General features: G+C 61.5%; 1 protein-coding gene across 5 annotated transcripts in view; it reads left to right on the top strand.

The window, feature by feature from the left end:
- The window catches only part of Eps8 (EGFR pathway substrate 8, signaling adaptor), a 46,852-nt gene extending 40,485 nt beyond the window's left edge, over window positions 1–6,367 (top strand). For 3 of the 5 annotated variants that reach the window (XM_070011594.1, XM_070011592.1, XM_070011590.1), the window contains 4 exons: window positions 2,636–2,891; window positions 3,750–3,930; window positions 4,548–4,677; window positions 6,169–6,367. In XM_070011594.1, coding sequence (XP_069867695.1) covers window positions 2,636–2,891; window positions 3,750–3,930; window positions 4,548–4,677; window positions 6,169–6,282 — 681 coding nt within the window. In that variant the 3' untranslated portion in view covers window positions 6,283–6,367. The remainder of the gene's footprint in view (window positions 1–2,635; window positions 2,892–3,749; window positions 3,931–4,547; window positions 4,678–6,168) is intronic. The other 2 variants (XM_070011593.1, XM_070011595.1) reach the window with 2 other exon arrangements.
- The last annotated feature ends 18,096 nt before the right edge of the window (window positions 6,368–24,463 follow it).

Genomic DNA, 24,463 nt, shown 5'->3' with positions numbered 1-24,463 from the left:
TCACACCCCCCGCAGCGCACAGCCGGGCAGCCGCGTGTGGACACGCGTGTGCTTGGATCTGTGCACTGGCGTGTGCAGCGGCCGCCCGAGCAGGTGTCTGGGCCGGACGGTGGCGCGTCCCTGCCTCTGCTGCCCCAGCCCGCCCTGCCCGGCCGCCTTGTGGACAGACCCACACTTGGCCGGCCGTGGACCTCGCTGCGCGTCCTTGTGCTTTGCTCATCTGTGTCCTCACCCCCCACCCCCCGCCTCCCAGCGCCTGCTCGGGGAGCTCGCCCAGGTAACCCCGCACCCCGCACCCCGCACCCCGCACCCCGCACCCCGCACCCTGCACCCCGTACCCAGCACCCAGTTCTGGGCCCGATGTTGGTTTTGTTGTATCTTTGGCTCCGCGCCCAGCCCTGCCTGCCATCTGGGGGTTGTTTTCGGGGTGGTTTGGGGGTTGTTGGGGTGTTTGGGGGTTGTTTGGAGGGTGGTTTGGGGGTGGTTGGGGGGTGGTTTGGGAGTTGGGGGTGGTTAGGGGTTGTTTTGGCGGTGGTTGGGGCTTTGGGGGGTGGTTGAGGGTTGTTTGGGAGGTGGTTTGGGGGTGGTTGAGGGTTGATTAGGTGGTTGGGGGTGGTTAAGGGTTGGTTTGGGATGGTTTGGTGTGGTTTGGGGTTGTTTGGGGGTGGTTTGGGGTTGTTTGGGGGTGGTTTGGGGTTGTTTGGGGTGGTTGAGGGTTGGTTTGGGGTGGTTTGGGAGGTGGTTTGGGGGTGGTTAGCGTTGGTTTGGGATTGTTTGGGGGTGGTTGAGGGTTGGTTAGGTGGTTTGGGGTTTTGGGGTGGTTGGGGTTGTTTTTGTCTTTCAGAGGGGTGGGTGACTCAGGAGACCCCGGGTCATTGGGAGCAGCAGGGGGGGGCGGTGCTGGCTCAGTTTCCCCGCGTCTGTGACACTGGCAGGAGTCAGGGCCGGCCTGGAGGGCTCCCCAGCCTGGGAAAGTGACTCATCCCGCTGACGGCCAGGGAGATGGGAGGGAGGGAGGAGGGAGGACGGGGGGAGGGAGGGAGGACGGGAGGGAGGGATGGAGGATGGGAGGGAGGAGGGAGGGAGGACCGGAGGGAGGGAGGACGGGGGAGGGAGGGAGGAGGAAGGGAGGGAGGACGGGAGGGAGGGAGGAGGGAGGGAGGGATGGAGGATGGGAGGGAGGGATGGAGGATGGGAGGGAGGACGGAGGAGGGAGGACCGGAGGGAGGGAGGACGAGGGAGGGAGGATGGGAGGGAGGGAGGAGGAAGGGAGGGAGGACGGGGGAGGGAGGAGGAAGGGAGGGAGGATGGGAGGAGGGAGGGAGGGAGGACGGGGGAGGGAGGAGGAAGGGAGGGAGGATGGGAGGAGGGAGGGAGGGAGGATGGGAGGAGGGAGGGAGGGAGGATGGGAGGAGGGAGGGAGGACGGGGGAGGGAGGGAGGATGGGGGAGGGAGGGGAGGGGGAGGGAGGATGGGAGGAGGGAGGAGGAAGGGAGGGAGGACGGAGGAGGGAGGGAGGAGGGAGGGAGGGGAGGGAGGGGGGGAGGAGGAGGGGGTGGGAGGGGGGAGGGTCAGGAGCTGGGGCCGGTCACCGACCTTCAGGCGTTTCATCCCCCCAGGCCGGCGCTGTGCCCCAGCCCCGCCTCCAGCCCCGCTTTTGATCAGAGTCTCCCGGCTGGCTTTGAACCGCGGTCCGGCCCTCGGGGGCTCGCGGGGGCTGGGCGCAGGCCGGGGGCGTGCAGTGCGCGTGCGTGTGCGTGTGCGTGTCCCCCCCCCGTGCGTGAATCACCGACGCTCGGGCGAGCGTGAGCATTCACGGCTCCCGCACGAATCCGCCCGCGTCCGCATGCGGTGCCCGGGGTGTGTGCCAAGCGCTGCGTCTTGGGTGCTGTGTGCTGAGTACTCCGCCTGGCTGGCCGTTGCTCTCATTCTGTGGCTCCAAAACCACCTGATCGGCCCAAACGCGGGGCGCTGGCCCCGGCCTGCGTGGCCGAGGGACCCCGGGCGGCCTTTCCAGAAAGATCCACGCAGGGATTCCGTGCTGGGTCGCTTTAGGCAGAAGCTCAGCCCCTCGGGTCAATCCCTCCCAGGCCGGGGGATGGGGGCGTCGGTCACCGCGTGTGCGTGCGTGTGCACACGCGTGTGCACGAGTTCGCTCTGCGGGCATGGTGCCTCCCGGTTGCGCCACCGCCCGGGCCGCGGCGCCATCCCGGGCCCGGGCCTGATCCCGGGGTCGGAGGACTCCCACCCCGGCCATCCCGGGTCCCGGGCCTGGTCCGCCCACCCCGGGCCTGGTCCTCCCACCCCGGCCGTCCCGGGCCTGGTCCTCCCATCCCGGGGCCTGGTCCTCCCACCCCGGGCCTGGTCCTCCCATCCCGGGCCTGGTCCTCCCGCCCCGGCCACCCCGGGCCTGGTCCTCCCGCCCCGGCCATCCCGGGTCCCGGGCCTGGTCCTCCCGCCCCGGCCATCCCGGGCCTGGTCCTCCCATCCCGGGCCTGGTCCGCCCACCCCGGCCATCCCGGGCCTGGTCCTCCGGCCCCGGCCATCCCGGGCTTGGTCCTCCCACCCCGGCCATCCCGGGTCCCGGGCCTGGTCCTCCCACCCCGGCCCGCGCTCACCGCTGCTCCCCTCCCAGAAGCAGAGGCTGGACTGCGACGGCCCGCGCGCCCCGTCGCCCCCGCCGGCCCCGGCCCCCGCGCCGCCCGCGCCCCTGGCGCCGCCCGCGCCCGCCGCCCCGCACAGCGGCGACGCCCCCGACGGCAGCGCAGCGCGGGAGCAGAGACACGGACACGGACACAGCCACAGCCACGGCCACAGCCAGCAGCTGCCAGCCGACCGTGAGTGCGGGGCCGACTGTGAGTGCGGGGCCGACTGTGAGTGCGGGGCCGACTGTGAGTGCGGGGCGGGGCTGCGCAGGGGGCGGGGCTGACTGTGAGTGCAGGGCGGGGCTGCGCAGGGGGCGGGGCTGACTGTGAGTGCGGGGCGGGGCTGCGCAGGGGCGGGGCTGTGCAGGGGCGGGGCTGCGCAGGGGCAGCAGGGGGCGGGGCTGTGGGGAAGCGCTGGGGGCGGGGCTGTGCAGGGGCGGGGCTGCACTGGGGGCGGGGCTGTGGGGAAGCGCTGGGGGCGGGGCTGTGCAGGGGTTGGGGCTGGGGAAGCACCGGGGCGGGGCTGTGGCGGGGCGGGGCTGTGCAGGGAGCGGGGCTGGGGAGCTCCTGGGCAGCAGGGGGCGGGGCTGTGCAGGGGGCGGGGCTGGGGAGCTCCTGGGCAGCAGGGGGCGGGGCTGTGCAGGGGGCGGGGCTGGGGAGCTCCTGGGCAGCAGGGGGCGGGGCTGTGCAGGGGGCGGGGCTGGGGGCTCCTGGGCAGCAGGGGGCGGGGCTGTGCAGGGGGCGGGGCTGGGGGCTCCTGGGCAGCAGGGGGCGGGGCTGTGCAGGGGGCGGGGCTGGGGGGCTCCTGAGCAGCAGGGGGCGGGGCTGTGCAGGGGGCGGGGCTGGGGGGCTCCTGGGCAGCAGGGGGCGGGGCTGTGCAGGGGGCGGGGCTGGGGGGGCTCCTGGGCAGCAGGGGGCGGGGCTGGGCGCCCCGGGGTCCCCGTTCTCAGCTCTGGCTGACGCTCCCCGGGGGTGAGGGGGGCAGATCACGAGCCCCCACCGGCCTCCCACAATGCCCTTGGCAGCCCGGCCCTGGCCGCGGGCGGAGGGGGGGGGCGGGGGGGGGGCGGGCCGTGGGGTTAGAGCGCGCCCCCCCCCCCGCAGGCCGGAAGTCGCAGATGGAGGAGGTGCAGGACGAGCTGCTGCAGCGGCTGACCATCGGCCGCAGCGCCGCGCAGAAGAAGCTCCACGTCCCGCGGCAGAGCGCGCCCGCCGTGCACATCACCCCCGAGTCCGCGCCCGGCCTCGTCCGCGCCTGGCTGCAGTCCAAGGGCTTCGCCCCCGCGTGAGTCCCGCCCGGGCCCGGCCCGGGGATCGCGGGGATCGCGGGGGTCGCGGGGCCCGAGGATGGCGGGGATCGCGGGGATCGCGGGGCCCGGGGATGGCGGGGATCGCGGGGCCCGGGGATGGCGGGGATCGCGGGGCCCGAGGATGGCGGGGCCCGAGGATGGCGGGGATCGCGGGGATCGCGGGGCCCGGGGATGGCGGGGATCGCGGGGCCCGGGATGGCGGGGATCGCGGGGCCCGGGGATGGCGGGGATCGCGGGGCCCGGGGATGGCGGGGATCGCGGGGCCCGGGGATGGCGGGGATCGCGGGGCCCGGGGATGGCGGGGATCGCGGGGCCCGGGGATGGCGGGGATCGCGGGGCCCGGGATGGCGGGGATCGCGGGGCCCGGGGATGGCGGGGATCGCGGGGCCCGGGGGTCGCGGGGATCGCGGGGCCCGGGGGTCGCGGGGATCGCGGGGCCCGGGGGTCGCGGGGATCGCGGGGCCCGGGGATGGCGGGTGGCGGCCGGCCGGGCAGGAGGCCCCCGCGGGGCGGCCTTTAACCCCGGCCTCGGGGACGCTCTGGAACTTTCCTCCCCGAGCCCTGACCCCCGTCCTCGTCCTCTCCCGCCCAGGACGGTGAGCAGCCTCGGGGTGCTGAACGGGGCGCAGCTCTTCTCCCTCAACAAAGACGAGCTGAGGGCCGTGTGCCCCGAGGGCGCGCGCGTCTACAACCAGGTCTCCGTGCAGAAGGCCGCCCTGGAGGTGAGCCCGCCGGGAAGGCCCCGGAAAGCGCCAGAACAGAGCTCCAGAGAGCTCACACCCCTCCCGACCCCCCTGGCCCATCAGCCGCCATTCACTCACTCAATAGAACTTAAAAGACAGACAGACAGGTGATGGATGGATGGATGGATGGATGGATGGATGGATGGATGGAAAGGTAGGTGAATGGATGGACAGACAGGTGATAGATGGATAGTTGGATAGACAGATGTGATGGATAGATTGATAGTTGAATAGATGGATGGATGGATGGATACAGATGGATAGATGATGGGTAGGTAGATAGATAAATGATAGGTGATTAGATAGATGATGGATGGACAGGCATATGGATAGATTGATTGATAGACAGTAGATATTGATAAATGGATAGATTAATAGATGCATAGATTGATAGATGGATACATTGGTAGACTGGCAGATAGATTGATAGATGGATAGACTGGTGGGTACATGGATAGATTGATAGATGATTGGTAGTTGCATAGATTGATAAGTAGATGGATAGATTGATAGATGATTGATTGGTAGGTGGATAGGTAGATGATAGATTGATAGATGATTGATTGGTAGGTGGATAGGTAGATGATTGATTGGTAGTCGGGTAGATGGATAGGTAGGTAGATTGGTTGGTTGGTTGGTGGCTGGATGTTGGCACTTTACCGCAGTATAACACTCCGCCGTTGGCGCTGGGCCATCTGGGGACCCTGGCCGTCGGGTCCCCTGCGTGCGCCCCGGGCCCGGGGTGGAGTCGCTGGCCGCGGGGCTTCCCGGCCTCCGTCCAGCGCACCGGGGCCGCCGGGCCTGGACGCCGCTCCCCACGGCGTGAGCGACAGGAAGGGGGGGTGGTGGCCGGGCGTGGACACCCACACCCCAGCACACCCCAGCCGGGTGTGGACACCCGCACCCCAGCACACCCCTCAGATGGGCGTGGACCCCCGCACCCCAGCACCCCTCAGCCGGGTGTGGACACCCGCACCCCAGCACACCGCAGCACACTCCTTACTGTTCCCAGTGCACACACGCGTAGGCTGAGCGTGCCCTGAGCCAGCGCGTGTGCCCTGCACGCCTCGCGAGTGTGTGCAATGTGTCTACCATGCGCACGCGTGAGTGTGCACACGCACGGCGTGTAGCGTGTGTGCTGGTCTCGATCTGCGCATGACACGGACTTGTCCGTGTCCGTGTGTGTGCGGTGTGCAGTACGCATGTGCTACGCCGGACACTGGGGGCGTCTGGGCCCCACGCGCCAGGCCCTGGGGAGGAACATGCTAGAAGGCCCGCCCGGGCCTGCTGCGCCCTGGTGGACAGCCGTGCAGCCTCTGACGCCCGCCTGTCTGTCTGTCCATCCATCTGTCCGTCCCCCTCTCTCTCTCTCTACCTGTGCGTCCATCCGTCTGTCTGTCCCTCTGTCCGTCCATCTCTTTCTCTCTCCCTGTGCGTGTGTCTGTCCGTCCATCTGTCCGTCCGCCCCAGGACCACGACGGGAGCTCGGAGCTGCAGGAGATCATGAGGCGGCGGCAGGAGAAGATCAGCGCGGCCGCCAGCGACTCGGGCGTCGAGTCCTTCGACGAGGGCGCCGGACACTGACGCCGCGCGCGCCCGCGGCCACGCGCACGGGCACAGGGCACGCGCACGCGGCCACGCGCACGGGCACAGGGCACGGGCACAGGGCACGCGCACGCGCGCACACGGGCACAGGGCACGCGCACGCGCGCACACGGCCACGCGCACGGGCACAGGGCACGCGCACGCGCGCACAGGCACGGGCACAGGGCACGCGCACGCGCGCACACGGCCACGGGCACAGGGCACGGGCACAGGGCACGCGCACGCGCGCACAGGCACGGGCACAGGGCACGCGCGCACACGGCCACGCGCACGGGCACAGGGCACGGGCACAGGGCACGCGCGCGCACGGGCACAGGGCACGCGCACGGGCACAGGGCACGCGCACAGGGCACGCGCACGCGCGCACAGGCACGGGCACAGGGCACGCGCACGCGCGCACAGGCACGGGCACAAGGCACAGGGCACGCGCGCGCCGGCACGCCCGTCCCACGCCAGCACACTCCAAGCACAAGTTCCAGCACGCCCGCGGCACGCCTGGCACTCCAGCACGCCTGGGGCCGTGCCCAGCATTCCTGCACACCCGGGGCACGCCCAGGGCACACCAGCACAGCCGGGCACACCTGCCGCACCAGCACTCTGAGGCTCGCCCGGCACACCAGCACACCGGGGCACGCCCGGCACACCAGCCGGCACCTGCGCGGCCGTGCGGTGCGCATTCCCGGGCGGATCGCCCCCCCCCCCCCTCCGTGACCCCATCCACCGGTGGTCGATGCCAACCGTGGAAGACGGTGAAGACCAGAGGCGGACCGACCCGCAGCGGGGCCGGTGAGCGTGTGACACGCCCGGGACATCTCACGCCTGCCGTCCCCACCGCGCGGGAGGCAGATCCGGAGGATCGTGGTCCCCAGCACAACCCGAGACCCCCCAGCCCCAGTGAACCGCACGGGGCCGGTTCCGCGGCCCGCCCCGGCCTTCCTGGGGACTCAGGACGCTTCCTCTCCCTGTACTCAGCCCTGCCAGACTCGGCCCGCCGGCCCCACCCGCCTCCACCCCCCACGCCCCCCCCATGTGCCCCCCACACCCCCCCATGTGCCCCCCACGCCCCCCCATGTGCCCCCCCAGGGGCAGCTCAGTTTATTAATTGTTTTCATAGTGCCTTTTGTCACCAGTCAATTGGGCAATAAACAGCGTCGTTTGTAGGTGACCCCGTGGCCTCTCGGGGGTTAAAGGGTATCTGCTGTACACACTAATGACCAGGACCAGAGAGGGTGGAGGGGGAAGGAATTAAGATGCATTGGAAAGAATGGAGCCGGGCACCGGCGCTCACGCCCGCCATCCCGGCTGCTCAGGAGGCTGAGGGCTGAGGATCGCGGGTGGAGGCCAGCCCGGGCAGGAAAGTCCCTGAGACTCTGATCTCCCAGGAACCACCAGAAAACCAGACATGGTGCTGTGGCTCAAGGGGTAGAGCACCCACCCTGAGCTGACGAGTGCAAGCCCGGCCAGCCCGACGTTTGTTGACTGACTGACTGAGCGTCTCTTCCGGCCCAGGTTTGTCAGCTCCGGGCTCCTCCCGCTCGGTCCCCTCACCTGCGGCTCCAGCCTGGCACCCACAGGTCCGCCCAGCCCCCCTGCCTGGCCGTGTGTCCCTTCCGGGGACCGCAGAGACCCCATCCGTCCTGGGCTCGAACTCGGGGCCTGGGCGCCGTCCCCAAGCTGCTTTGGCTCAAGGCTGGCGCTCTACCACTTGAGCCACAGCGCCACTTCTGGCCTTTTCTAAATACGTAGTGCTGAGGAGTCGAACCCAGGGCCTCGTGCATGCGAGGCGAGCGCTCTACCACTGAGCCACCCGCCCAGCCCCCCACAGCGGGTCTTTACAAAGAAAAAACAATCAGACTTTTCTAGAAGGCCTGGGGCCGTGGTGAACGGCCCTTCAGATGCGTCAAGTGCCCACCGCCAGCCCGGCTCTGGAAGGAAGGGCCGTGTCTGTGTTCCGGGGTGACCCGCCTTCCTCTGCCCCCCACTCCGGGTGCACATGCCGAGCAGGGTGGGGGAGGCCTGTAGTCCAGGAACGGAGCCAGAGGCCGGCATTCGGCCGGGACTCCAGCCAAGCCGCAGGGGCGGGGGGACAGGGGACAAGGGCGGGGAGACAGCCCAGCACCCGACAGGAAGAGCCGAGCCCAGCCGCTGGCCGACAGGACAAAGACAAAGACGAGCCAGCACCCCGTGCTGTTTTCCTTTTTATTTTCCCATCCTGGGGCTTGAACTCAGGGCCTGGGCGCCGTCCCTCAGCTCCTCAGCTCAAGGCTGGCACTCTACCACTTGAGCCACAGCGCCACTTCTACTACTTTCTGCTGGTTCATGGGAGATCAGAGTCTCACAGACTTTCCTGCCTGGTCTGGCCTCGAGCCGCGATCCTCAGCTCTCAGCCTCCTGAGCAGCCGGGATGGCAGGCACTGGGTGAGCGGGCCGATGGGCGGCGGCCAATCAGCCCACAGCTCACCCAGCAGAGCTGAACAGCAGACGCTCAGTGAGCGCCCTCGGGCAGGCTGGGGGGGGGACAGGACAGGGGATGGGGGACGGGAGGGACAGGGGTCAGGGGACAGGACAGGGGTCAGGGGACGGGAGGGACAGGGGTCAGGGGATGGGAACAGGGGGACGGGAATGGGGACAGGACAGGGGGACGGGATGGCTCAGATGGTTTGTGGGTGGCGCAGCCCTGGGGATCATCCGCGCTCGCTCGGCGTCGGCAGCGCGGGGTCCACGCGGGAGCAAGCGCCACGGGACGTGGCCGTGGGGAAGCCGCCGCCGGGGCCCCACGTCTGCCGGCCACGCACCGGCCGGGCCGGGCGGCAGCACCTGGACCCGGCCCTGCGCCGGGAGCTGGGCCGAGGCCGGCAGGACGGGCTCGGGGCTGACGGGCTCGGGGCTGACGGGCTCCGGGCCGCCTCCTGCAGCCCCGGCTGCCTCTGCTCCGGGCGGGGCCGTCCTGCTCTCAGGGTGGCCGATGGCTGCCATCGGAGCTGCCTGGACATGAAATATTGATGGCGCTCCGTCCTCCTCCCTGTCCCCGGCCACGTGCGTGCGTGCGTGCGTGCGTGCATGTGTGTGTGCATGCATGCACGTGTGTGCATGCGTGTGTGCATGTGTGTGCATGCGTGTGTGTGCGTGGGTACGTGTGTGCATGTGTGTGCATGTGTGTGCATGTGTGTGCATGCATGCACATGTGTGTGCATGTGTGTGTGCGTGTGTGCATGTATGTGCATGCGTGCATGTGTGCGCGCGTGTGCATGTGTGTGCATGGGTGCGTGCATGCGTGCGCGTGCATGTGTGTGCATGCATGCATGTGTGCATGGGTGTGCATGGGTGTGTGCATGTGTGTGCGTGCATGTGTGTGTGCATGGGTGCGTGTGTGTGCATGTGTTCACTCCCACGTGTGTGTGAGAACCGAACAAATGTCACACGTCCCCTGTCCCCAAATCGTCACTGTCTCTCCTGTGCCTCCGAGACCCGGCTGTTAGAAGATCCAAGAGGGGAGGGAGGGGGAGGAGGGGGAGGAGGGGGAGGGGGAGGAGGGGGGAGGGGGAGGGGGAGGAGGGGGAGGGGGAGGGGTCAGAGCTGCCAGCCTCTCGCAGAGCCCAAGCTGGAGCTCAGCTCTCCCTGTGCTCCGTCCAGCTGCCCACGGCCCCAGGCCAAGGCTGGGCTCCGTGGGGGTGGCTGCTGGCCGGGCCCAGGCTGTGCGTTCGGCTCCTCACCAGCTGGGGGGGAGGGGGGTCAGGGCCTGAGACGCACAGAGAGGCAGCAAAGGAAGAAAGCCCCGGGGAGACGCGGGAGACCCGGCCCTGATGGTTTACTTCCAACTCATAAAATAAATGCTAGCTGGGCACCGTGGCTCCCGCCTGCCATCCCAGCCGCTCAGGAGGCTGAGATCTGAGGATTGCGGTTCAAAGCCACCCTGGGCAGGAAAGTCCGTGAGACTCTGATCTCTCAGGAACCACCAGAAAACCGGACGTGGCGCTGTGGCTCAAGTGGTAGAGAGCCAGCCTTGAGTGAAAGAGCTCAGGGACAGCGCCCAGGCCCTGAGTTCAAGGCCCAGGACTGACAAAAGAACATTAAGAAATAGTTCCCTTTGTCCATGCGTTCACCCTCCTAGTTCTCCGGAAATGGTGCTCACGTGTGTGCGCGCGTGCACACACACACACACACACACACACGCACACACACACGATTCACAAGCAGCATGGAAGCCGTGTGGATAGAGCCTCAGTCACACACACGCTCTGCAACGGAGAAAAGACAAATCCAGACTCAGTGCAGCGGCTTCGGCAAGCGCTGGACCCCGAGGGCGGAGGGGAGAGCAGGCGACCAGCGGCTCAGCCTCACCCCTGCGGGCCGGGGACAGCGAGCGGCTCAGCCTCACCCCTGCGGGCCCAGCATGCCGCGGGGCGGCCGGGATTAAAGTCACACTTGGCACGCCTGAGCCACACTGGGGGGGAACTTCCGGCCGTGAGTAAGGCAGAGAACTGTTGGAACGACTGAGAACCATCCAGAACCATCTGGAACCATCCGGAACCATCTGGAACCATCCAGAACCATCTGGAACACTTGTCTGTCTGCACACGGTTTCCTGAGTGGGTGTGGGCTGGGAATCTGACCCTGGGGCCACACAGGACACAGCAGGGACACAGTGGGAACCGAGGAAGGCAGAGCCCCAAACACCTGGGGCGGGGGGGGGGGGGGTGGGGGAAACGGGTCCTGGCCTGAGAGGGGGGGAGGGGGAGGGAGGGAGGGGGAGGGAGGGGGGTCATGAGCATCCAGGAACCTGTGACCCCATTGAAAGACCCCCTCCCTAACCAACCAGGCCCTGAGCCTCCTTTTTTTAGGGGAACAGAGTTTTGTATCTAACCACGCTATTTCTGGCTTCTGTAACATGCTTTGCTAAGAAAATTATATTACCCCCATATTCCCCCTTTTGATAACTAACCTCACCAGTTAATCAATAAGCCCACACACTACTAACTAACCCCACCCCGCAGTCAGCCCCCTGGTGTGAGCGAACGATTAGGCGTCGACTCGGACAAAGGTCACTTCCTCATACCAAGGGCCGGAGACACACAACTCGGCACGTACACCGAGGGACCCCCTCGAACAGTGATTGGCCAAAACACATGATTTGTTTTAAAAGGATTGGCTGCCTGTGTGCAGACCAGGTTGTAACACTTTAAATTTACTGGCTGAAAAAGCGCGGGCACTCCTGTAACGGACAGAGGGGTCCCATAAAAGGACCATCCCCGGGACTGCTCGGGGTTCCCAGCCACTGACCCGAACCTTGCGGATCTCGAGGTCACGTGCACCTGGGAACCTGGGCATGCCCAAATAAAACCCTCTTGCCTTTTGCATCTGGTGTCGTCTGACTGGTGCTTGGGGCAGGGAGGTCCTGATATGGGGGACACCCGAAGTCGGGGGTTTTTCACCCATTAGGACACCTCTCACCCGAGTTGATAGGAAGATGGCTGCCAGGACAGCGGCTGCTGCCTCTGCTCCATCCCTGCCACCCCTCCTGCCGTTCTAGGCTGTTCTGGGCTGTTCCAGGCTGTTCCAGGCAGAGCTCCACGTCACCATGTTGGCTGGCATTCATGCACCACTGCTTGTTCTAGGCTGTTCTGGGTGGAGCGCTGTGGTGGGCTGGTGTTCACGCACTGCTGCACGTTCTAGGCTGTTCTAGACTGTTCTAGGCAGAGCCCGCGGCAGTTGCTGCTCTGTAACGGCTGCTGCTGCTTCCTCCACGTGAGTGGATGGACGCACTGCTCCTGCGGAAGGCTGCCCACAGAAGCTTCTGGAACACCACACCAAGGCTGCAGGCTCGTGTCAGTCCTGGGTCTTGAACTCAGGGCCTGGGCGCTGTCCCTGAGCTCTTCAGCTCAAGGCTGGTGCTCTACCACTTGAGCCACAGCGCCACGTCCGGTTTTCTGGTGGTTCCTGGGAGATCAGAGTCTCGGGGACTTTCCTGCCAAGGCTGGCTTTGAACCCTGATCCTCACATCTCAGCCGCCCGAGTCGCTGGGATGACAGGCGGGAGCCATGGCGCTGGGCTGAGCAAGGCTTTTCTGCTCCCAGCGGGTGCTCTGCCCCTTGCGCCATCCCTCCAGCGATGGCGTCCGGGTGGCCGGGAGGGGTCGGGGGTCAGGGGTGAGGGGACAGGAGCCCAGAGGACTCAGGAGGGCCGGGCGGGGCCAAGCTCAGGGCTGTGCTGACATCTAGCGGTGGTGGCGGGGAAAGCAGGGGTGAGGCGGAGATGGGGGGTGGATTCTACAGTGTGGGGAGGGGAGGGGAGAGGGGGGAGGGGAGGAGAGAGGGGGGAGGGAAGGAAGGGGAGGGGAGGGGGGAGGAGGGGAGGAGAAGGGGAGGGGAGAGGAGGGGAGGGGAGAGTGGAGGGGAGGAGAGAGGGGGGAGGGAAGGAAGGGGAGGGGAGGAAGGGGAGGGAGGGGAGAGGGGGGAAGGGAGGGGAGGGAGGGGAGGAAAGGAAGGGGAGAGGAGGGGGGAGGGAGGGGAGGGGAGAGGAGAGGAGGGGGTAGGGAGGGCAGAGGGAGGGGAGGATAGAAGAGGGGAGGGGAGGGAGGGGAGGGGGAGAACCGTGAAATGGGTGACAGATCCTGCAGAAAGCCCAGAGCCCAAGGGGGGGATGTGGGGTTGATGGGTTAAGGGGGGACCCAGGCTGACCTTCATGGTCAGAAGCTTCCAGAAAAAAGGTGGGGGGAGGAGAGAGAGGGAGGGATGGAGGGAGAAGGGAGAGGGAGGGGTTGGGGGAGGGAGGGGGTGGGGGGGAGACAAAACTGCTTGGGAACCCAGGGGTGGAATCACTGGAAGGTTTCAACCAAACATCACTGAGCCGGGCGCTGGTGGCTCCCGCCTGGCATCCCAGCCACTCAGGAGACTGAGATCTGAAGATCACGGTTCAAAGCCAGCCTGGGCAGCAAAGTCCATGAGACTCTGATCTCCCAGGAACCACCAGAAAACCAGAAGTGGCGCTGTGGCTCAAGTGGTAGAGCACCAGCCTTGAGCTGAAGAGCCCCGAGTTCAAGCCCCACGATGATTTCTGATTGCAGGGTACACCCCCCCAAAAAAACAGAGGCAGCAAGGGAAGCCGGGTGGGGGTAAGAAGCTTCCCTGCCCCCCCCCGCCCGCAAGACCCCAACACGTGTGGACAACTGAGCCGGAGCCCTGCGTGTGGCTTGGGATGGGGTGCGTCCCGGTCCTGGGGCTTGAACCCACGGCCTGGGCGCCGTCCCCGAGCTCTTTCGCTCCAGGCTGGCGCTCTGCCACGCGAGCCGTGCCCCCAGCCCAGCTTTGTTGGCGGTTCCCCGGAGAGCAGAGTCCCACGGACTCTTTCCCACCTGGCCTCCACGCGCGATCCTCCGGACCTCGGCCTCCCCGGGCTGCAGCGAAGCGGGCGGAGGGCGGGCGGAGGGTCCACTCCCCGCATGATCCCACTTCACCTGGAAGCCACATGGCGCCCCCTGCCGGTGAGACCCTGGAAGGACGCCCCGTGGGTCTTGTCCAGGGACCGAGAGACCCAGGGACCCACAGGACAGGTGGACGGATAGACAGACAGACATGGACCCCGTGGCGTTGCTCTAGGAAGCAGGGCCTGGGCTCCCGGTGGGGAAACCAAGGCCCTCTCCCCCTGCCCAGGAGTGACACACACACACACACGCACACGCACACGCACACGCACACACACTCACCCGTCTCTCGATGCACTGCGTGAGCCTGACAGTGCCCCGGCATTTCTGCTGCAGAATCATCTTCCAGAAATCGCTGGTGGTGCTGGGCAGTGGGCCCTGGGTGGCGATGTACTCCTGGGGGGCGCTGTACCCCTAGAAGATCCGGCGACGGAGGCCCCGGTCGGAAGGGAGGGGGTTGGGGAAAGCCTGGCCGGGAGGCGTGGTGCGGGCGGGAGAGCGCCATTCCCGGCAGCGCCTCAGAGCGGTTATTTTGACGATGGTGGTCTCCATGACCTCCGCCCTCCGACGCCTTCCCAGGTAAGTGTTACAGGCACCCTCCCCACGCCAACGGTTGGTTTGGGGTGCAATTGTGTGTTGGGGAGCAGTGGCCTGAATGGGTTAGGAATTTGGGGTTTGGAGATTTTGTTTTGGTCGGATGGGGGACTTGAACTCAGGGCCTGGGTGCGGTCCCTGCACTCTTCAGCTCAAGGCGGGAGCTCTACCCCTTGAGCCACGGCGCCATGTCTGGTTTTCTGGTGGTTCCTCGGAGCTCAGAGTCTCACGGCCTTTCCTGCCTGGGCTTGGCCTCGAACCGCGATCCTCTAGATCTCGGCCTCCTGAGTGGCTGGGATGACAGGCGGGAGCCGGGGCGCAGGCTTACAGGGCAGGATGTTGGGGGGCAGCTCGGCGGCGGTGTGTGTGTGGGGTGCAGGCCGACCGGCTTCAGCTCCTGGGGGGATGGAAAGGGGGGGCACCGTGAGGTGTTGGGCGGCGTGGGTTCCCAGCTGGCTGGACGGGCGCATGGCTGGACAGACGTGTGGTCGTGGGGCGCGAGTGTCTGGGGGTCCCGAGCCCTGCTGCAGCCCTGGGGCTTCGTGTCTCTTTAAAAGAAAATTGTGTTGGGGAGGAACTGCAGGTCCTGGGGTTTGAACCTGGGCCGGGCGCCGCCTCCAGCCTTCCTGCTGCCACTTGAGCCACAGCCCCCGCCACGTCGTTGGAGATCAGAGCCTCCCAGATTGCTGCCCGGGCTGGCTTTGAACCACGAGGAAGGAAGGCAGGAAGAGGAGGAAGAGGAGGAAGGGGGGAGGGAGGAAGGGAGGGAAGGAGGGAGGAGGGAGGAAGGGAGGAAGGGAAGGAGGGAGGGAGGAAGCTAATGTATGCTAATGTGTGCTAATGTATGCTAATGTATGCTAATGTATGCTAATGTATGCTAATGTAGGGGAATCCAGACAGCAGTTCAATGGATGAGGCCTAGTGAAGGGCTCCCCCCCCCAGTGTCCTGGTAAGTGGGAGAGGGGAAAGGTCAGCCGAATCCCCAGAAACCAGCATGGAGCCCCAAAGCTGCTTCGGAAGCGGATGGGCAAAATCTGACCCTGAGACATGGTCGGCGGAGGGGGTCACGGGGGGTCACGGGGGGTCACGGGGGTCTGTGCCTGACACACGCACAGAGATCCCAACACCAAGACAGCCGGGCGCCGTGGCTCAGGCCTAGAATCCCAGCCACTCAGGAGGCTGAGATCTGAGGATCGTGGTTCAAAGCCAGCCCGGGCAGGAAAGTCTGTGAGACTCTGATCTCCAGGGAACCACCCCCCAAAAAAGCTAGAAGTGGAGCCATGGCTCAAGTGGTAGAGCACCAGCCTTGAGTGACAAAATCCTAGGGATGGTGCCCAGGGCTCTGAATTCAAGGCCCAGGACAAAACCCATGGAATGTGCTAGAGCATGAATATTCAAAGAGGAACTCTTGGGAAGCCTTCACAGGGGAACAGCGGGATTAAAGGCAGTACCCAAGGTGGAGACGGCGATGGAGGTGGGTGGTCAAGTGCTGCCCTGGCTGACTGTGGAGACACAGCAGTTGTAGGCGGTGGCAGGAAGAAGGTTGGAAACGGTGGCGACGTAGGACGACACGGAAAGTGGTTCCTGCGGACGCAGAAGACATGTCAGACATCCGCACGTCTGTCCTGTGGGCAGAAGCATTCTTTCAGGGTTTAAACAGAGTTAAAAAAAAAAAAAAAAAGGAAAAAAACCTAAACACAGAGTTCCCCTATGACCCGGCCATCCCACACCTGGGCATTTATCCAGTCGACCACAAACCAGGCCGCACTAAAGCCACCAGCACAACCATGTCCACTGCAGCATTGTTCACCATAGCAACGATACGGAATCAACCCAGATGCCCCTCGGTGGATGAACGGATCAAGAAAACGTGGTGTAGATGCACAGAGGAATTCTACACTTCTGTAAAAAATAATGCTATTGTACCATTCAAAGGAAATGGAAAGAGTTGGAAAAAAATCATGTGAAGTAAAGCCAGGCCCAGAGAAGCCCAGGAGATCTGTTTTCCCTCCTACATGGAAGCTGGATTCAGCTTACAAACTTGTAAGTAAACATGTGAGGCCGCGTGCACGTGTGTACAAATGTAGATGCAAGGGAGAGCTCAAACAAGGCAATTCTTTAGAAAAGCAGAGTCAAAGCTCAGCAAAATCAAACACCAGGAATTGGGGACTCGACAGGGGCGGGGGAGAGTTTGGAAAGGGGGGGCATAGATCAAGACACGTTGTGTCCATCAACCACTTCACCCAATGGCAGCTCCTTTGGACAACGACTTAAAGATTATTTTAGATTAATAGATAGATCATAGTAGTAGTAGTAATAATAATAATAATAATAATAATAGCAAAGCCACACGTACCTGGTCTTTGGTGTCTGGGCCCAAGCCCACCTGCTGACAGAGAACCTGGAAGAAGTCAGCCAGGCCCTGGGCCACCCACAGCAGAGTGATGGACGTCTGGGTTTTGTTCACGATGAACAGCGACCTGAGTGGAGCCGGCTCTGTGGAAGGCACAGGGCATTGTTTTATCGTTAAAAGTTCATCGCATGGACCCAGGTGCTCTTCCTGGCAGGCAGGTTACTGAGCTTAGGAAAGGGGTCAGGTTTTTAGCTTGCACTGGGGGGGGAGGGGCTTCCACAGAGAGGAGGGCGGGGCGTGGGCTCTTCTTGTTTTTTTCATTTCTGTTTTGCCCAAGGGGTCGAGCACCAGCCTGGAGAGAAAGAAGCCCAGGTACAGCGCCCAGGCCCAAGTTCAAGCCCCACAACTGACATCAATCAGTCAATCAATCAATCAATCAAAACTTTAGACTAAAAAGAGGGAGAGGGTAACACTGGAAAAGAAATGTCCTCATCGCCTGACTTACGTCACTGTGACCCTGCAGCAAATTTAATTTACAACTAAATTTCAATGAAAAAATAAAATCCAATACAAGCCATGACTATTCTCCAAGTCCAGCAGGTGTCATTGGTGATGAGTTTATTTATCCTGACCTGGACCGTGAACACAAGGACCGGCAGAGTGTCCAGATGAAGACAGGAGTCCTGAGATCCAGTTAAATCACCTTTCATTTTAAATCCCGGGATTCCCCTTTTCCTAGGTGGCTATGTGTTTATTGCCCATTTATACTTCTTCCTTTGAGAAACAACAGTGTTTTAAACCCAACCTTCCTGTGGGTTTGCACCCCTGATTTGCCTACATAGCCTATTTAAGGAGAGAAGGAATGGTAGATATTGATACTACATAGCCATCATCCATCTGTACTCTGATCCATTCCAGCTAAAGTTCCGGTCAAAGACGATGGCTCAGGGTGTAAACTGAGTCAAGGGTGCTCACTCAGACTAAAAATGACATTGTTTTCCCAGTCTTTCCATGTCCTTAACAAATGGTAACCATGGCATTCTTTCTGATGGAAGAATAGAATTAGTGTGTGTGTGTGTGTGTGTGTGTGTGTGTGTGTGCCATATTTTCTTGATCCGTTCCTCCACCGGGGAGAATCTGGGCTGATTCTGTATCTTGGCTATGGGGAACAATGCTGCAATGGACATGGTTGTGTTGATGGCTTTGGTGCGGCCTGGTTTATGGTCAATTGGATAAATGCCCAGGCATGGGATGGCCGGGTTATATGGAAGCTCTATGTTTAGTCTTTTGAGGACCCTCCATACTGCTCTCCAGAGTATGTAGTTCAACTAGTTTATTATATTAAGTGAAGTCACACCCAGAGAAACCATTTGCATGGTTCCCCTCATTTATAGTCACTAGAATGTGCCTATAAACCACAAGTAAACACTAAAAAATTATATATATGTATACATAACATAAATTATATATATATATATATATATATATATATATATATATATGGACATGACAAATTTACAGGCCTGTAGGTATCAGAGTGAGACTAGAGGTGATGTTCTTAGGAGAGGATCACAAAGGCACAATAGCTCTGTGCATGTGATCATATAAAATAATATTGACCAAAATGAACTCCAGGCCATGGAAACTAGAGGGTTTTTTCCTTCATTGTTATTTTTGTTTTTGTCTCCTGGGTGGGTTTCTCTGTCTCTGGGAGGGTGAGGGGGGCACAGAAATGGGGGGACAGAGGGGGAAACCAAGGCAGCCGTAGTCCTCACTGGACACCAGGTGGAGAATGAACTCTACCTCTCATGGGTGGGGACGGGAGGGAAACACTGGGGGAGAGAGCGAGGGAAGGGGGGACAGGGTCCACAGAGACATGCGCTCACGACCCGACTGATGTCACTGTCACCCCTCTGCATGTCACCTTTGTCATCACCATGAAAAAAGGGAAGGGAAAACATACGAGATGGTTGAAGTGGGAAAGGTTAGGTTTCACTGGGCAGATGAAGGAGGGGCAGCCAGGGCTCAGCTCTGGGGGTTCCCTCGGTCCCCATGTCTCCGGGGATCCCGGCCACCTGCCCCTCGCCTGTGACGATGCTGATGGTGGAGCTGTTACAGCGGCTCAGCTCTGGCTCAGGCCAGGACACCATGGTGACACGGAAGTCGTAATACCAGGCGGACAGCAAGTTATGCACGCGCTGAGCGCGGAGAGAGGGAAGAAACATGCAGATGTATGAAAATAGATATATCAATAGACTAGGATGTAGAGTAATAATAAATGTATAAACTATATATAATGTAAATAAAATATATAAAAATATATCTAATAAAATATAAATCAATATATAAATAGTATAAACATATAAATGAATATGTATATGTAAATAATACATAAAAATATGCATATATATATGAAGGGGAAAAATAATACTTTGGGAATAGATCTGCTCTCAATCAAGGTCCTAAACAGCAACAATAACAAAGGACTAAGTCTTTTTTATTTTTTTCTTCTTGGGTCTTGTATTTCCAAATCATTTTAGAACGAAGAGACACTTACAGAAGATAAAAGGAAAAACATAATTATGGGGGAAAAGATGGCCCAGGGGTGCAGATCCTAGCATTTCCCATTTGCAGTATTCTTTTTTATGATTCATTTGTTTGTTTTCTTTTTTGCTGTTTCCTAAATTATATCCCACTGGGAGAAAACACGCGGTGGTCAAGCAACTGCACGTGTGTATGCATGGCTCTGTTCCTAACAGCGAAACAGTACATAAAAATTCATTGTCAGCTAGGAGCTGGTGGCTCCTACCTGTCATCCCAGCTTCTCGGGAGGCTGAGATCTGAGGATCACGGTTCAAAGCCAGCGCGGGCAGGAAAGTCCTGGAGACTCTGATCTCCACCAGAAAACCAGAAGTGGCACTGTGGCTCAAGTGGTAGAGTGCCAGCCTTGAGCTGAAGAGCTGAGGGACAGCGCCCAGGCCCTGAGTTCAAGACCCAGCACACACAAACCCCACACACACAACACACACACACACACACACACACACACACACGCAAGTTATTGCCAAAAAGCAACAACGAATTGAAAAAAACAATGATCACAGTCTCAGAAAGACGCATCATGGCCTGGGCTTGGAAAACCTCCCACAAGTGGGTGGCAGCCATACTTAGAGGAGACATGTCAGGGAAAATACTATAATCTTCTTCCTCGGGACAGAGAGAAATATTAACCTTTCTGAGCCCATCAGGCAAAAGCTAGCTTCACAAGATGAAGATAGCAACAAAAACACACAGCCAAGACCAGCAAGCAAGCAAACCACAACAGCAAAGAACACAGACTCCCTGAACACACAGCCTCACGGGCCAAAGCCACGCCCCGGCCTCTGCGCACGGGCACACACGCGTGTGCACCTGCAGCACCCTCGACCTCCCCCTGGCTCTCCCCCCAGCGGGCCGAGGCCTTGGGTGACCGCAGGTGGACAGGCCGAGGGTGGACCAACAGGCCTCGGCCCTCGGCGGCCAGGGCGGCGCTGGCTTTGATCTCGTGGGACGTGGTCCACGCGTGGCGGGGGGCTGCGGCGTGTGGAAGGGCTGTGGGGCATCTCCGCCCGGGAGCCGACTCTGGCCTGGTGAGCAGCATTCTTGGTTCTCAGTAATTTGTTGGTGCTTTTTTTTTTTTTTTCAATATCGTGTGTGTGTGTGTGTGTGTGTGTGTGTGTGTGTGCCAGTCCTGGGACTGGAACTCAAGTCCTTGGTGCTGTCTCTGAGCTTTTCTACTCAAGGCTGGCGCTCTACCACTTGAACCACAACTTCTGGCGTATGTAATTATGTGCATGTTTATATATAAATATATGTGTGTGTGTATATATATATATATATATATATACATATATATATATATATATATTTGGGGGGGTTGGTTGTGGGGCTTGAACTCAGGGCCTGGGCGCTGTCCCTGAGCTCTTCAGCTCAAGGCTGGTGCTCTGCCCCTTGAGCCACAGCACCACTTCTGGTTTTCTGGTGGTTCCTTGGAGATCAGAGTCTCGCAGACTTTCCTGCCCAGGCTGGCTTTGAACTGCGATCCTCAGATCTCAGCCTCCTGCGTAGCTGGGATGACAGGCGTGAGCCACCAGCACCTGGCTTGTGTGTATATATTTAAATGTATATATGTGTGTGTATTTACATACACACACGTGTGTGTGTGTGTGTGTGTGTGTGTGTGTGTGCTTGTATTAGTTGTACAGGGGAGGATTTTGTTGTTCTATTATCACACATTTGCGTTGTATTTCAATCTCACTTTTTTATCTTCTATGTTTTGGTCAGTTGCGGGGCTTGAACTCAGGGCCTGAGCTTCTTTTGCTCAAGGCTAGCGCACTACCACTTGAGCCAGACAGCCACTTCCGGTTTCTCTTGGGAATGTTAAACAACACCTTCCGCCTTCAGGTGAGCGATTCATGAGACCAGCATCGCCTTTCCCTGCGCGTGATCATCATTTGAATTCACCCACCGAGCTCAGGGAGACCAGGGCGCCATGTTCTCCCTCATCTGCGGGAGCTGGATCTAAAATACCCCGGGGACAAGACGGGGGACAGGGGACCGGATGTCCACACACAGCCAGACCCGAGGGGGACGCTGGGAGGGAGGAGCTCAAAGGGCCAGGCCTGTGATCAGAGGAAAGAACAGCGATCCGACGGACTCAGGAAACGGACGCAAGAGGCCTGATTCTTCCATGTGGTTTCTGTTCCTTTCTGTCTCCTGGGTGGGTTTCTCTGTCTCTGGGAGGATGAGGGGCGGCACAGAAATGGGGGGACAGAGGGGGAACCAAGGCAGCCAGGGTCCTCACTGGACACCAGGTGGAGAATGAACTCTACCACTGGTGGATGGGGACGGGAGGGAGACACTGGGGGAGAGAGCGAGGGAAGGGGGGACAGGGTCCACAGAGAAACGCACTCAGGACCTGAGTGATGTCACTGTCACCTCTCTGTACATCGCCTTTATTGGAACGATAAGAGATAATTAGAGTCAATAACGTCAGCCAGTACTCTGTACCCCAGGATGTGGATCAGGGCTGCTCTGACCCATAGCGAAGGTGATTGGTCAGAGGACGGCCCGGGGAGGGGCCTCGGCGTAAATACAGCCCCACGCGGCACTGGGCGTGGGGGCCAGATTCTCAGGGACAGGGCTGCTTGAGTTCACCTGGAAATCAGACACCCACGCGATCCACTGGGAGCTGGACTGGGGGACCCCCTGCCCCCCGCCCCTGTCCCAGAGACTTTTCATCCAAGCCCGGAAAGGTCAGATTTCCAACTGAGGATGATTTGTAGAGGGTCGTGAACATTGAAGGGATCCCCGCACAAGTGTGTGTGTGTGTGTGTGTGTGTGTGTGTGTGTGTGTGTGTGTGTGTGTACTTCATGGGTGGAAAAGCCTTGCGTGGAAAAGCTCAGGGAAAACGTCCCTAAGTTCAAGTCCCATGGCCACCAAAAATAAGTACAATCACAATTCAAGAAATACCATCAAAATCAATACAGAGGCAAATACATGAAGGAAATAAAAAAGACAAGAAAGAAAAATAACGAAGCAACATAGAAAGGAATTAATCACATGAAAAATAAAAATAAATAGAATAAAAATAGACATGCATGAATAACATAACTTATAAGTAGGCAAAATGAAAACAATGAAAATAAATAAAAAGAAGTAAAAGCAAAACAGATAATATAAATAAATAACATTTAAATAAAGATAATCAGAGACAAACGGAAAAGAATGTGGCCTCGTACGGAGGGACGGGAGGCTGGTCTGGCGATAGAGCCCTGGGAGCCCCTTCCTCAGTTCTCTGTGGAATCTTGCTATCCCTGACTGCACACTTCACCTCCTCACAAAGCTTGGACAGTCCTGCCTGAGGAGGAAGGGGGTGAGGAGAATGTAGAGCCCAACCTGGGCCTGAGCCTGAGCCTGAGCCTGAGCCTGCGTCTGGGACTGAGCTTGGGCCTGAGTCTGGGCCTAGGTCTGGGTCTGGGTCTGGGCCTGGGCCTAGGTCTGGGTCTGGGACTGAGCCTGGTCCTGAGCCTGCATCTGGGCCTAAGCCTGGGCCTGAGCCTGGGTCTGGGTCGGGCCTGGGTCTGGGCCTGAGCCTGAGCCTGAGCCTAGGTCTTGGCCTGAGCCTGGGCCTGGGTCTGGGTCTGGTCCTGGGCCTGAGCCTGGGTCTGGGTCTGGGGTCTGGGCCTGAGTCTGGGCCTGGGCCTGAGCCTGAGCCTGAGCCTTGGCCTAGGTCTGGGTCTGGGCCTGGGCTGGGCCTGAGCCTGGGTCTGGGCCTAGGTCTGGGTCTGGGACTGAGCCTGGTCCTGAGCCTGCATCTGGGCCTAAGCCTGGGCCTGAGCCTGGGTCTGGGTCGGGCCTGGGTCTGGGCCTGGGCCTGAGCCTGAGCCTGAGCCTGAGCCTAGGTCTTGGCCTGAGCCTGGGCCTGAGCCTGGGCCTGGGTCTGGGTCTGGTCCTGGGCCTGAGCCTGGGTCTGGGTCTGGGGTCTGGGTCTGGGGTCTGGGCCTGGGCCTGAGCCTGAGCCTGAGCCTTGGCCTAGGTCTGGGTCTGGGCCTGAGCCTGGGCCTGGGCCTGAGCCTGGGTCTGGGCCTGAGCTTGAGCCTGAGCCTGAGCCTGAGCCTGGTCCTGAGCCTGGGTCTGAGTCAGGGCCTATGTCTGGGCCTGGGTCTGAGCCTGGGTCTGGGCCTGAGCCTGAGCCTGAGCCTGAGCCTGGGTCTGGGCCTGAGCCTGAGCCTGGGCGTGGGCCTGGGCCTGAGCCTGAGTCTGAGCCTGAGCTTGAGTCTGACTCTCTGTCTGGGCCTGTGCCTGGGGCTGAGCCTGAGCCTGAGCCTGGGCCTGGCCTGAGCTTGAGCTTGGATCTGAGTCTGGGCCTGTGTCTGGTCCTCAGCTTTAGCCTGAGCCTGAGCCTGAACCTGCCCTGGATCTAAGTCTGAACATGGGCCTGGGCCTCAGACTGAGTCTGGGCCTGAGACTGAGCCTGAGCCTGGGTCTGAGCCTGAGCCTGAGTCTGGGTCTGTCTGGGCCTGAGTCTGGACCTGAACCTGAGCCTGAGCCTCAGTCTGAGCCTGGGCCTGAACCTGGGTCTGAGCCTGGGCCTGAGTCTGGGCCTGTGTGTGGGCCTGAGTCTGGGCTTGGGCCTGGGCCTGAGTCTGGGCCTGCGCCTGATTCTGAGCCTGAACCTGGGTTTGAGTCTGGGCCTGGGCCTGATCCTGAGCCTGGGATTAGGCCTGGGCCTGGGCCTGATCCTGGGCCTGAGTCTGAGCCTGAACCTGGGTCTGGGCCTGGGCCTGAGTGTGGGCTTGGGCCTGGGCCTGGGCTTGGGCCTGCGTCTGGGCTTGGGCCTGGGCCTGATCCTGAGCCTGAGTCTGAGCCTGAACTTGGGTCTGGGCCTGGGCCTGAGTCTGGGCCTGAGTGTGGGCCTGCGTCTGGGCCTGGGCCTGAGTCTGGGCCTGAGTCTGAGCCTGAACCAGGGTCTGAGCCTGGGCTTGGGCCTGGGTCTGAGTCTGGGCTGGGTCAGCAGCGTCCTCACCTGCGTGCAGCGCCTGCCCTCCCGCCGCAGGCCCTCCTCCTCCCCCGGGCAGGTGACGGTGCTGCCGGCCTCTCCCGAGACGTCAGGACACGCTGGCGGTGGTGTCCTGGGGCACCGTGGGGCTCCGCACCCGGACCTTCACCTGCCAAGGCCTCTCCGCGAGCTGCTCCGTCCACTCCCCGCGGGGGCCTGGGATCTCCAAGAGGAACACGCGTGGGCCTCTGG

The sequence above is a fragment of the Dipodomys merriami genome, unplaced genomic scaffold, assembly GCF_024711535.1.
Source record: "Dipodomys merriami isolate MVZ:Mamm:240054 unplaced genomic scaffold, mDipMer1.0.p SCAF_84, whole genome shotgun sequence".
Taxonomy (NCBI): Eukaryota; Metazoa; Chordata; class Mammalia; order Rodentia; family Heteromyidae; genus Dipodomys; species Dipodomys merriami.
This window is presented reverse-complemented; position numbering and strand designations above follow the sequence as displayed.